This window comes from Tachypleus tridentatus, chromosome 1 (genome assembly GCF_004210375.1).
Source record: "Tachypleus tridentatus isolate NWPU-2018 chromosome 1, ASM421037v1, whole genome shotgun sequence".
Lineage (NCBI taxonomy): Eukaryota > Metazoa > Arthropoda > Merostomata > Xiphosura > Limulidae > Tachypleus > Tachypleus tridentatus.
Genome location: NC_134825.1, coordinates 73,438,651 through 73,452,477, shown reverse-complemented (window position 1 = coordinate 73,452,477; position 13,827 = coordinate 73,438,651). Strand labels below are relative to the sequence as shown.

At 34.0% G+C, this 13,827-nt stretch overlaps 1 protein-coding gene, 1 long non-coding RNA gene and 1 pseudogene across 3 annotated transcripts in view; 2 read left to right on the top strand and 1 right to left on the bottom strand.

Moving 5' to 3' along the window:
• Positions 1 to 3,060: 3,060 nt before the first annotated feature.
• Positions 3,061 to 8,995, top strand: LOC143252360 (uncharacterized). The gene is made up of 5 exons (XM_076504359.1): positions 3,061 to 4,912; positions 5,063 to 5,158; positions 5,356 to 5,846; positions 6,270 to 6,303; positions 8,614 to 8,995. Exons 1-5 carry the CDS (start codon positions 3,097 to 3,099, stop codon positions 8,775 to 8,777), a joined length of 2,601 nt encoding a protein of 866 aa, XP_076360474.1. The 5' UTR covers positions 3,061 to 3,096; the 3' UTR covers positions 8,778 to 8,995.
• LOC143252371 (uncharacterized) lies at positions 7,690 to 11,468 on the bottom strand. The gene is made up of 3 exons (XR_013028961.1): positions 10,993 to 11,468; positions 10,103 to 10,447; positions 7,690 to 8,704 (listed from the first exon to the last, which is right to left on the bottom strand). It is a non-coding gene; the product is annotated as an uncharacterized LOC143252371 (long non-coding RNA).
• Positions 11,469 to 11,637: 169 nt separating this feature from the next.
• LOC143252365 (solute carrier family 2, facilitated glucose transporter member 1-like) overlaps positions 11,638 to 13,827 on the top strand; it is a 47,521-nt pseudogene continuing 45,331 nt past the window's right edge. Inside the window, exon 1 of the transcript XR_013028958.1 lies at positions 11,638 to 12,288. The product of XR_013028958.1 is annotated as a solute carrier family 2, facilitated glucose transporter member 1-like (transcript). The remainder of the gene's footprint in view (positions 12,289 to 13,827) is intronic.

The window sequence follows — 13,827 nt, the reverse complement described above, 5'->3', positions numbered from 1 at the left end:
TAAACCATAGAGTTTGTTTACTTGTTCCTTGTTTACTCGATTTTCTTTTTGTGGAATTGAGTTACCAGATCTTTCTCTGGTTAAATCACTTTCCTCGAATGTGCTATTCTCATTTTCTTTTCTAATATCTTACACATTCCACACATGGGCAAAGAGTATACTTGGCTCAGAAGTGGTGTGGTTTCCCTCTTCAAATATTCTGATCTGAGTCTTTCCTTTATTCAGGTATCCTTTGAACGCTTTTGGTGGGTACATCTGTTCTTTACTTGCATAGATACCTCCTCCAAATCAAAGTGGGATTCTAGCTAATCTTGTGAGAGAGGGAAGTACCTGATCGGAAGTTATAGTTTCTCTATAATGAAAATGTATATCCAGTAGGTACTTTCCTCCATTGACATTTCTCATCTTTCCTCCTGCTAATTCCATCATCCATCAAACTTCGAAGTGATAGTTCGGTAGAGGCGCATAGAGGGAGTAACATGCGTCACTTGAGTGTACTATGCTCCTGTTGGTGGATAATTGACACGTGATGATTTGCACGAACACATTAGAATAACCTGATTCCAATAGAGTGATGCAGAAAGATTGTGTCATAGGTAATAAAATGTTCGAATATAAAAGGCTGCGACAAATGGGAATGGCTAAGAGGAGGGAAGCACCTGTCAAACGTCCCTCGCTGGAAGAGCGGTAAGTCTTCGGATTTATAACGCTTAAATCAGGAGTTCAGTTCCTATTAAAAATAAGTTGTAAGTACAGGAAAATTATAACTTCTACTGTTAATAGATATTTAAAGAAATCCAACTTTTCAGGAGGTTCATTCGTTTCCAACAGCGATGGAAAGTCGTACAAATAAGGAGAAAAATCCAAGAAAAACCTACTGAAGACTCATTTTCTTCAAAACCTATCTATATTTATAAACTTAAATAAAATCACGACCTACATCTCCAGAATGTAACTTTATTAGCTCAATATTTCTCTATTACAGCTTCGTCAAGAGCTATCGATATTCTATAAGTTCACTAATCCAGTTAAATTTGCTTGTATTTGTATTCATTATGTGTTTAAGACATTGTTAAATGAACAAAAATGTTTTACGAATATTATATTTGTTTATAAGTTTTGTTTGTTTTTTGAATATCGCGCAAAGCTACTCGAGGACTATCTGCGCCCGCCGTCCCAAATTTAGAAGTGTAAGACTAGAGGGAAGGCAGCTAGTCATTATCACCCATCGCCAACTCTTGTGCTACTCTTTTATCAACGAATAGTGAGATTGATCGTCAAATTATAACGCCCCCCACGACTGAAAGGGCGAGCATGTTTGGTGCTACCAGAATTCGAACCCGCGATCTTCGGATTACGAGTCGAACGCCTAAACGCACCTGGCCATGCCGGGCGTTTATAAGTGTGTGTGAATATTGGATGGCTCGTCACATAAATGACAGATAATGTTTTCTTTGACGGTGCTTTTTCTCAGTAACACCGGCAGAGCAGGTAGTTAGCGCTCGACTCGCAATCTGAGAATCGTGGGTTCAAGTCCCTTTCACACGAAACATGGTCGCCCTTAACCAGGTGGTTAAGGCGCTCTATTCGTAATCTGAGGGTCGCGGGTTTGAACCCCCGTCACACCAAATGTGCTCGCTCCTTCAGCCGTGGGGTAGCTATAATGTGACGGTAATTCCCACTATTCGTTGGTAAAAGAGTAGCCCAAGAGTTGGCGGTGGGTGGTGATGATGAGCTGCCTTCTCTCTAGTCTTACACTGAAAAATTAGGGACGGCTAGCACAGATAGCTCTGGTGTAGCTTTCCACGAAATTCAAAAACTAACACAACGTTAACGAAATCCATCGATTGATAAGTTTTAAAAAACAAGTGAATCTAGAAATGCACAGTAAACGAATATTTACAGTTAGGATGACTGGGTTTATAGCGTAAACAAAACGTGTTAAAAGCGAGGTATAATAAATAAGTATTGTGGGAATGGTTTCAAAATTTAAAGAATGAATAGTAAAAAGATGGTATACAAGGTCACATTTAAATTAACAAGTTCTCTCTTGAAATACCGTACGTCTGATTATTAAAATCTTTGAGACAGAGATTGCAAAACATTTTACCTGCATGATCTTATATTTATTTTTGTAATGTTAATGGCATTGAACATTTTGTGTAGTTGAATTTTTTTTTAAATTCGATGTAATAATTTTGATGTTTTCTTTATCAATGTTGTTCAGTCATATGAATTATAAGCACTTTTAAAAACTAAAATTTACAATTTCGAAAAGAATAGTCATAGTAAATGTCTTTGGCACCTAACTTGGAAAAAAAATCATGATACAGTCTGACTTCATTTAAGGCCTTAGTGGCTGAGAGCTCCAAAATTCTGAATTTTTCTCTTGCATTTTTCAACTACTTGTGAGACGTATAAATGACGTCTGTTCGGATACAGAATGCTGTAATTATGTCTAAATCTCTTGTAACATGATGCTTACGCGTATTAAGATTACATTAAATATAATGTTTTATTGTTTTAAAAGGCATCTAAACTGAAGTTCAGTTTATTTCCCCATAAGGAGTATAGGAGGCTCTGCACACATTTTCATTTTAACGTTATGTCAAACAGTCAATATATGGCCATTTTGGCTACACATTGCTGTTTCAGTTAACAGTGGCGTTCCTGTGTTTTTATCCAATTTGAAATAAAATTGTTTATAAAACAAAATCACACACTTTAAACCAAATTATCATATATGTGAGTATCTCGTTATGTAAACTTATCAGGAATAATAGTAATGAATTTACATCAAAATATATCATTTTATATTTGAAAACTAATGAAAATACTACCTTTCATTTTTAATTAACAATTAGGTTTATTAGTTTTAGTGGTGTAAGTGTTTTATAGATAATTTTGTTAATGTAAAAAAAATCAAAAACTGAAGTTTAACCTTTTGAAGAAATAAAGAGATTGTGTTAATATCATTGCAACTTATAAATCATACTTGTGAGGTATGCTTAAATTCCCTTTCTATGAATTTCCTGTTTCGTTTGGATAGGTCATAAAGCTGACTCTGATGACATACAATTGGAATGGGATAGTTATATGGAAGGACTGGAAGACATTGCTTTAAGTGCAGCTTCTGAGCAGTTTCATTATTCTCATTTTGACTCTGATATTCACTACAGTTTTATTGAAAATAGCTCAGACGAGGAATCTGGACTAAGCATTGAACAACATACTTCGGGTTCCAGTTCTTCAAGCGCTAGCGCATTGTCTTGTACATGTTCTACAAATGTATATCTTGGACCAAGTTCATCAAACGATACAGTGAAGCAGAAAATAAACCACACCACGACGTCTATTAATAAACTGGAATACGGAGACACACGTTGCCATATCCTGTCATGTACTGACAAAAATGAGGCTGAGACTGGGTCATTGGACAACGAGAAGAATGGTAGAATTATTAATACCATGGATGGCGGGAGCTGTCACGTAAACAACTGTAACTTGTTAAGCAAATCAGATCAGTACAAGAAATTTTTTGAAGTTAATTATCATACAGCATTTCGTGAGACGCAGTCTGATGAAAAATGTCGGAACGATTTTGAACAGTGTAAAGAAACTAATTGTGCTTATAAAGTCAGACAGGATGATATATTTTCTCAGCATGATGTTACAGAAAGTTACGCAACGAAAAAAGATAATAAAATAATCAATACAAATGTTGACTGGGTAAACGCAAGCTTCGAAGATTATAATTTCTATGATAAACAGAATTCACAACTAACATGTATATGCAGTACTAACGACGACACTGAGAGTGAACATACAGCCACTACAAATACTAATAGTGAAAGATCCTTTTGTTTGCAGTGCTCGCAAGACCGAGAATACAAGCATACCAGTTCAAGAGTATCAAGTGATGATAGCGCGAGTGAAATCACGAGCCGGAATGACGTAAAACAATCTTTAGGGGATCAGACCAATGACAGAAGTAATTTAGTGGCTGCTTACTATTGTTATTCGGCAAACGATGAGTTTCGAGGAAAAATCTGCGAAAAAAATCCTGAAAAAGTTTGCATTTCGTGGTTAGAAGACGAGCTTTCTAAATGCTCAAAAAACAGTAAATCAAATAATAGTTTGAATCTGCTTGAGAGAAATTTTACGTCAGTTGAGAGGAAACACACAAAAAGTGATGAAAATGCTTTTCACGAAATGATAGACATAAGTTTAAAAAACGATAACGAAACGACTTTTGAATACACTAACTACCCCATTCAAGAAATTTCTGGAAACCAACGTGAGAACAACAATGCCCAGTTGCCCTTCGATAATGCAATCAAAAATCACGTTTTATGTCGAAGAAACCAAAAGTCAAAAAGCTCAATATTAGATTTTCCCGTTTTTGTCACTGGGTGTGCTTCTTTGGAAACTGAATTTAATAATGTTTATAAAAATCGGTCTTTATACGAGTTGAATGATGGTCTTTCTATTATGGAATACACTAATCATATAAATCTCATAAAACAAAGTTCAATAGAAAAATGTCATTTGTGGCTTAGTGGCAAAACTTACCAAGGTGCTTATGACACGAAGAACACGTTGTTCCGGATAAAAAGTCGCTCAGCACCATCACTGAGGAACGTTTCTACAATAATACAACATGAATATTGTCAGAGCAAATCGAACACTACAGTTCCGGAATCTATTAGTGACTTTCTTTCAAAAACGAGGATCTTAAAGGCGAGCAGTTCTGCAAATTTCTCTTTAAAGCAGCCACAAAACACAAGTTATACCCTGGAAAAAAATGAGAAAACAATATGGAAATTGCCTTTGTCTTCACTAACAGAAATAAGTTGTTACCCCTGCGTAACGAATCTTATGAATACAACATTAAAGGGCCTGAGAAGAAGAGGTGAGATTTTTTTATCAATAAAATCTTGTTGTTCAAACATATATTTCAAAATTATTTACAGATTTAAATTATTGGAACTGATGTAATTCCACTATGTTTTATCTATCTTCTCTATTCTCAAAATATATTATATATCCATTCTGTTCATAGGTATTTCGCTTCTATGCCTCTTATTAATTGGACTATTAGCTGTTCTTTTCTTAAGCTTTTCAGTATGTCTTTTGATCGCTCTACACAGCAAGCAGGGTAAGTATGTTTTTATTATATATTATGGATAACATTAAAATAGTTGGCGAAGATAAAATTATAATAATGTGAATAAACATTTTTGATTGAATTTTATTTTCAAATACTTTAATGGTTAACTAAATTACTTATTATCGTATTCAGATTTTAGGGTGAAGAATTTATTTATTATATTATTGATGGATACTCTATTTCAGTTGACTGTTTTCCTCTGAAAAGCATGTACACTTTAGAAACTGAAACTGAATTGTCTAAAAAATGGATAGGGCCTTGGCGTACAAGCGTGAATGCAGCTAAAAAACTCGTCAGACGACCTCCCGACACGACAAATTGCAATACTTGGAAGAAACAATATTATATAAAACAGGGTCTTTCACTTTACATTTCAAACATTCTATTTTGGTTGTGGCAGCGTATTACTTGGTCAGTCTTTCAGGAACCAGATGAGTCTTCTATAACAGAGGATCCAGCGTATTTAGTAAACTGTTTTTATTATTTTGGACATACAATCAGTGACATGTATAGCAGGACTATTGGAGTCCAGAGAACAGTTACGCCTGAATTAAGTCTTCAGAATGTGAACCTGTTATCAATTTATGATTTAGCCACCTTTAGTACACGTTTGTGTTACATCTGTTTATTATTCTTATGTACTGCGACAATTTTGGCGTTCTATGAATATTTTCAAGTAAGTAAATATAATATATATTTATTTTGTACTTTTTTTTACCACTAACACGCCACAGAGTGCATCGTTTCATTTTACAGCATATTTACAGTGTACATTAGCCAACCATGCACCGAATAAGAAACACTGAAAAATTAATCTCAGTGTTCTACGTCTAGTTCATTTGACAGTTTAGCGCACGTGACTGACAGTGTTTTTATATACTATATTAATCTGGTATTATTTTAGTCTGATACACACATTTAGCACGTTATATTCGATTAAACCATGCTCCTGACAGTTAAATTGTACACAATGAGCAGTATAAACAGATGAAAATCATCATAATTTTATTATAAAACTGATAACTCGAGACGTTTATTTATATTGATTTAAATTTACTTACGCTCGTTTTTATAAGAATTTTTGTTGTTTTTTTTTTAGGATAAGAGGTGGAGAAGAAAGCAGAAGGAGAAACGTAAGCAGCAACATTTTTATGTATTAATATTTTGATGATTTGTCAGTGATACAGGTATATAACATAATTATTCAGACAACCAAGTGAAAAAAAGAAGTGTCGCATATACAAAATTTGTTAAATTAGGGTACAAACTACATTGTAGGAAGAGGAAGATCAATATCTGTAGGAGTCGGTAGTTGGGATACACCGTCTATCACGTTTAATTTTTATTTACAAACATCACACCACATCCAAGGGAAAAAATTGAACTTCAAAAACCTTTTAACTCGGTATAAATACAGAAACTAATAAGACCTTTTATACTGAAACAAAAATATATTAAAATTGGATAATTTAGTTGGTATATACAAGGTAATTGTAAAGAAACTTTCGCAATTCAGCGTTTCGTATTTCAAAAACATTATGATATAAGAGGGTGAAATTGTACAGGGGTGGTAGGATATCATATTGATACAAATACCTCAACGGTCACAAGTTGCCACCAGAGGCGCTACTGTGGTTTCTATCGAATATATTGAGTATATGTTCAGTCGATTGCAGTGCAGTTAATTCGACTAATGTGAAACTAAAAAGTGTAAAGTCGAGTAAACTAGTAACATGCTATCACACCAAAAGATGTAATGCCGATGCAACTTTCAGGGAATATCGTAATAGTAGTAGATAGAACAAGCCAGTGCAAACGCAATTCGACGTCTGGATTTTCCAATTGGTTCTTTGGTCAACTTTTTAAATCTTCTTGAAAGTTGCATCGCGTTCATGCACAGATAAAAATATAATTAACTGGAACTATTGATGTGTATATACAGTTGTTGGCGAGATTGGAAATCGATGATCAGTGGTTTGCCAATATCTTATGAACTAGTAAAGCACATTTCATCCTTTTTGGAAGTGCTAACACTCGCAACTATATTACCTAATTGGGAACTAATTCACATTTAAGATTTCTTGCATAAGTTCATGACGCTGAATTGACAGTATGGTATGGTTTCACAGCTAATTTTGATACTAGACCATCTTCTTTTGAAGAACCATCAGTAAATGGACTAAAAACTCACGCTGCAGAAACTAACTAACTAACTAAAAACTTATCTGGCTTTGAAGTATTAGTGGTAGACAGTTGAAAGCGAGGAACATTTGTAGCGCTGTTATGACACAATCTTCAACCTTCTAATCCTAAGTCCGACATACTTACTGAAGTGTCACGGTTGCTTCCAGTTATAACCGACTTAAATATCCTTATATTGTTTACTTAGATATGTGGTCATTGTGGTGGCTCCAATGTAAAGTGAAGCAGTTAAGTTTTATTCATCACTTACGTTGTTTAACTGCTCTTTTTATAATATTGTTTCATTGGTAGCAACTGCTATTCTACAATCAGCTGGCTGCACACGGTGAAGAGTAGATTTGAGATGTGAGACACTGTAGTTTTGAAAACTCATATATTCTCGTAATTTGTATTTTTTCTCCATATGTGAAACTTAGAGACATAAATTAAATATAGTGTGAGAACTATTTCTTCAGATACCCCTCTTATGAAGACACAATTTGTCCTTCTCGTAAAGTAGCCTTGTGCATTACAACTTTAATATATCAAAAGGTCTCTCCTACTCAGACGTAGCAGCCGCTTCTAATATACAATACTTCCAAAACAAAATGGCCCGGCATGGCGAGGTGGATAAGGCACTCCACTCGTAATCTGAGGGTCGCGGGTTCGAATCACCGTCTCACCAAGCATGCTCGCCCTTTCAGCCGTGGGGGCATTATAATATGGCGGTAAATCCCACTATTCGTTGATAAAAAAGTAGCTCAAGAGTTGACGGTAGGTGGTGATGACTAGCTGCCTTCCCTCTAGTCTTACACTGCAAAATTAGGGACGGCTAGCGCAGATAGTCCTCGTGTAGCTTTGTGCGAAATTCAAATCAAAACAAAATCTGACGATAGTTGCATTAAATATGGGAAATTTTAGTTATCGTATTCTCATGGTTGATACTTTCTGTTCATTCGACACTTATGACGATATCAGTAAAATTTATAAAGATGATGACATAACAGAATCACTGTGTGTGAATAAATTAATACTGAATTGTAATGCGAGTTTTAAATGTAAATAAAACTTCATCCAACACTTGATGATGTTACAATGTTCATTTGTACGCTCGATTTTATTATGTGCCTCATCGAGTATCTTTCTTTGATTTCTGCAAAGTGATTAATTATCTCTAAGATAATTTAACAGAATATATTGTGTAATAATTTGATGTTGAAATATTCTGTTTCATTCATTTATTATTATTATTTGTGCAAAAGCTTTTCTTCGAAGTCTGTCACGCCCCAACTCTGCTGAAGGTAGCCAGTCTTGCAGTGTAGCTATCCTCAAGCTGTCAGCTCGAACTTTAACCTATAAAACAGTTTTTAACAGTTACCCTTCAACAGCAAGTAATTCTAGTCGTCGTGGAAACCTAACAGTTTAACACTATCCAAGTCGCTTCTTTTCTTTAATCTGATTTTATTAATACTGAACGATTAACGCTGAAATTAAATTTTTAGTTACTCACAAGATGTTAGTCATAAACAGTCATAAGACCAACTAAAATTATACGATTACAGATAAAAAACACGAACACGATTTTTTATTATCTGTTCATCTTAAAATTATCAACTTTGGAATATAATGAACTATTACGGCATACTTTACTATGTAATCATCACAGTAACTTCAATAAAGTTATAATATTTTTTAAAGTCTTGAACGCATTGTTTACTTACAAAAAATCTACCAATCAGGAATTTTGTAAACAATAAATACAGATTAACATTGGCTACTCGAACATTTAAGTTTTTTCAATGAGGATCGTTACAGGAACATTAGAATTAAAAATATTTTAGATTTTATTGTCTACTAAGAGTTCACGACCAGAACCTCAACAACAACAACAACATTTGTCTAAAATTAGATATATCTTATTATAATACTATTAATAGAATACAACATCTAGTGTCACCAAATATATTAAATTTTGTTAAATAGAAAAATTTTCGTACAAAAGTATAATTCGATAACCAACAATTAATCTTTAGAAAGAAAAACATAAAATATCATGAGGTTTTTACAATTGTAAAATGCTATTTACATTCTGGGGCATTCTATAACATTTACTTGTTCAGTCGTTTCAAGATACAATACTGTGTTAATGATAATTCCTTATTAAAAATATTGACAGAGGTATGGTAATAATCTTTCAGAACAACTGTTTGTTTTTTGTTTTGTTTTGGGAATTTCGCACAAAGCTACTCGAGGGTTATCTGTGCTAGCCGTCCCTAATTTAGCAGTGTAAGACTAGAGGGAAGGCAGCTAGTCATCACCACCCACCGCTAACTCTTGGGCTACTCTTTTACCAACGAATAGTGGGATTGACCGTCACATTATACGTCCCCACGGCTGAAAGTGCGAGCATGTTTAGTGCGACGGGGATTCAAACCCACTATTCGTTGGTAAAAGAGTAGCCCAAGAGTTGGCGGTGGGTGGTGATGACTAGCTGCCTTCCCTCTAGTCTTACACTACTAAATTAGGGACGGCTAGCACAGATAGCCCTCGAGTAGCTTTGTGCGACATTCCAAAACAAACAAACAGAACAACTGTAAAATTACTTAAAACTAGCGTTAAATGTGAGTCGAATGGCAAGAGTAAACAAAATTAATAAATTTTTATTTAATATTTTCATTGTGAATTATTTTTAAGAATTATAAAATAGTTAATACTATACGGGTGGAAAACAATAATATAAATTTTGTTTACCTATCTTATCGTATTTTCTTAGTTATATGTAGCAAAGCCACATCGGGCTATCTGCTAGGTCCACCAAGGGGAATCGGACCCCTTATTTTAGCGTTATAAACCCGAAAACACTTACCGATGTTCAACGGTGGGACTTTTATTTCTGATTAATTCATGATAATCAACGACACATGCATGTCGATAGAATCAGTTTCTAATCTTACAGTTGTTTTTAATACTTGTGAAGTTGACAAGACTGATAAACTTCTATAAGTGACTGTAATAGATACGAGGGATGAAATTTTCTCAGAATGTTCTTACAAAAGTTCACCAAGTCGTGTTCGGAGAATAAAACACAAGATGATTCTGTAAGTAGCAGCAATCGAACGTGTCATTATTGGTTTGTTTTTGAAATGTTACACACAGTTAAGGTGATAAATACAGCTAAATATTTATATCGAATATTTTTAATATGTCATTCGGCTAAAACAGCAGTATGTGAAAATAGACTCCCAATAATAAATCAAGTGTCTAGTTAGTGACTAGTGATGAGTGAAATTGTTAAAACGTCACAAAATTAAGTGAAGGCAGAGTACTGCTGATAATCTGTGATTAGTAAACACAATATTACATATACGTAATAAGAGATTACATTAAGAACAAAGAAATGTGTTTTCAATAAATTTATAGTTTATAATTGCTTTCACAATTGTGTGTAAGTATGTTTGCAACAATTTCTACATAAAGTAATATATATATGTTTTAACAGTTACTAAAAATATATCGGATACCATTTCTGATACCAGGTGGTTTACGGATATTCGCGCAAATTTACTCAAGGGCTATCTGTGCCTACCTTTAATTTTGAAGCTAATAAATTAAATGGAAAATAGCTACTTAATAGTACCTACCATTAACTTGTGGACTATTGTTGTCTGATTAAATAGTGGGATTCGACCTTCACCCTTTAACGAATCCACAGATCTAAAGTGCGAAACACGATTTTGTCATTATTATTCTTATTGAGGTAACAGGACGAAAACAACAGATCCGAAGATCTACGGTCCAGCACGCTAAACATTAAGTCACACTCTGTTCAAACGGTTTGACGAATAGTTTTTGTTGCAAATAAATGACGTAACAATGTGGTCGAAACGTAGGAACTGTCACAACTGAACGAAAACAGGTATTATAACGTTCGTGTTAAATGCTTCCCTGTATTTATTTAATGCTACAAATACACAAACAAAATACATTTTTCCTGAAAGACAAAGTATCATAGAAAGTTAAGTTTAATTATACCTTAATATGTAAATATAATAAAAAATTGTGTCTTTTTATACCTTAATGACTAAATGTAATAGAAACTCGAGTCTAGCTATACCTACTTTAAACTGTTTATGTTATTTACAGAAAGAGAAACGCTGAAACCTTTGACTTTTATAAAAGATTCTTGACAAATAAACAAACTATTACAAAGTTGCCAAACAGGCACTTACTATTTATACACTTTTATCTTCTTTCAAGTGAACCAATCATAAAACTTTTGCCAGAGTGTGTGGCTTCATTTCCTGCGTGTTGGCTGCCCTCTTTGGTTCTTAAGAAAGGAGGGTCTGACTTACGTCATCCGAAGGCGCATCTTTATTAGGATATATGTATATATACATTGCATTATATTTAAGACAACTACAGTCTTGTATTTCTAGCTAGTGAATAACTTTTTCAGTTGTAACGTTTTGTAATTAGCGAATGTCTAATAATTTGCCTGATATTTATTTTGAATTATTTCTTAAGACATTCTTCTCGGTACATAGCAGGCAGCACCACGTGTAGGAAACAGATATTTTAGGCATATGCCCTTTCTTAAGCGTGCGTGCTAGACCAACTCCCCCCCCGCTGATGGGTGAGAGGATTGCTTCACAAAAATAGATATTTAAATATCCTATGACGTCAAACAAGGGTATTCCACAAAGCTAAACCAACCACTAGGTGTCTAAGCAAGAACATCTTTCAGACAAACTGAAGAAGAAACTGCACTTGCTGTTTGAATAGTCAAGATGGACGACCACGTTCGGCTGAGCGAGATGGCATACCTTAGTATCCCGGACAAGGAAAGGTCCGAGAGTCCATCACCTGCAGAGTCTTTTGGGTCCACCACAGACATGACCGCTCCTATAGCTGACTTTAAGTATCATCGACAGGAACCGGTAATAAATGATTTCCATTCTTTTTAAATTTCATTTATATTGTCAATTTGAAATTGGAAGAATTATTGTTGTCTAGAAAATTCCTTTTAAGTTTTATGTGTGTACCTAGGCTAAAAGGAATAGGCATATTTTTAGTAAATTATGGTGTCATAAAAACATGTTGGTTCAATAAGTCTTAATACAAAGTGATAAAAGCCTTGTAACCCGAATGCTTTCTAAAGGTGGACCTTGCTTCTTCAGGGGCAAACAGTTTGCCAATGAAAAAAATTGTTTGTTTGCGTGCTTGAAGTTAAGTACAAAGCTACACAATGGACTATTTGTGCTGTGCCCACCACGGGTATCGAAACCCGGTTTCTAGGGTTATAGGTCTGCAAACACTGAGGTCCCTGAAGAAGAAATGTACAGTTTTTCGAAAGCGCTCGGATTATAGTGTTTTTATATAAATATTTTTACCAAGTTTTAGAAGTAGGTTATAAAGGTCAGTTTGATGGAACCTTTTTTTTCAGATGGTCAGCTTGTTTTTTGTTACCCAAACAATATATACAAATTTCTACGTGAAAAACTGTAGCTTATTTTCATAACATTACAACATGTACATTATTGTACGTATTGATAAAATCGTATTTGCAACAGCACCTATTGTATTAAAATAAAATGAAAAGTCCAGTGTCTTGAAATTGCTATTTGATTAGTTAAGAAACACGCAAAAAGAGAAATAACTGAATTTATAATTTCAAAAGTAATAGAATCTGCATATTTCTCATTAATAAATGCCAAAGAGTTAAATTTCATTATTTCGACAAGTAAATAAATATTTATTTATTTTTCTATTGCCTGTATTTTTGTAAGTCATGGAAATTTATTTCTTTACGTAATTCGCTGCACTTGTTATTGTAAATAACAGACTACATGTTTCAAATCTAATGATGACTGTTTTTAGTTTCATATCAATGTAAAACGTTAAAACCTTAACAATCATTCGTCTCTTTAATTGCTTATTGGTACTGTTGTTTCATTCGTGAATAGCGGAAATACGTGGCGGCTTTTTGGAGCTTGTGAGCAAAGTGCTTACTACATTACCACAATTGTAAGATAATTGCATAATAAATTCAGATTCAACAGGAGAACAGTTCAAGTAATAATAAAGGTGTTATAAAGAGTTATGTTATTACGTAGTTAGATGGAATTCAAAGCCCAAAAGTTTCGAAATCGTATATTTGTTTAAATTCAATCTCATGAAGGTTTTATTTTTGGGCCAGTGAAATACGTTATTGCTTATAGGAATATTAATAAATCAAACACACAAGCGATACATATATTCTGTGGTATTTTTCTTCGGTGTTGCTCAATCCATGGGTTGCAACCCAAAATTGGATGGTCAGAATGTTTAAAAGGATCGGTAACAGACTTTGAAAATAATTACCAGCGTATTTAGTTAGTTAGTAAATATCTATTAAGGTAGATGTGCTTTTTTTAACTATAACCTCGTACTAGGTCGAGATTAACCTTTTATTTTTACGAATGGGTCCTTAGCCAAAA

Excerpts from the sequence above, each read along its gene's own strand:
- LOC143252360 (XM_076504359.1), top strand. The coding sequence starts at position 3,097 with ATGGAAGGACTGGAAGACATTGCTTTAAGTGCAGCTTCTGAGCAGTTT. Across the intron at positions 4,913-5,062 it reads AAAGGGCCTGAGAAGAAGAG|GTATTTCGCTTCTATGCCTC; the intron begins GTGAGATTTTTT and ends TTCTGTTCATAG. Across the intron at positions 5,847-6,269 it reads CGTTCTATGAATATTTTCAA|GATAAGAGGTGGAGAAGAAA; the intron begins GTAAGTAAATAT and ends TTTTTTTTTTAG.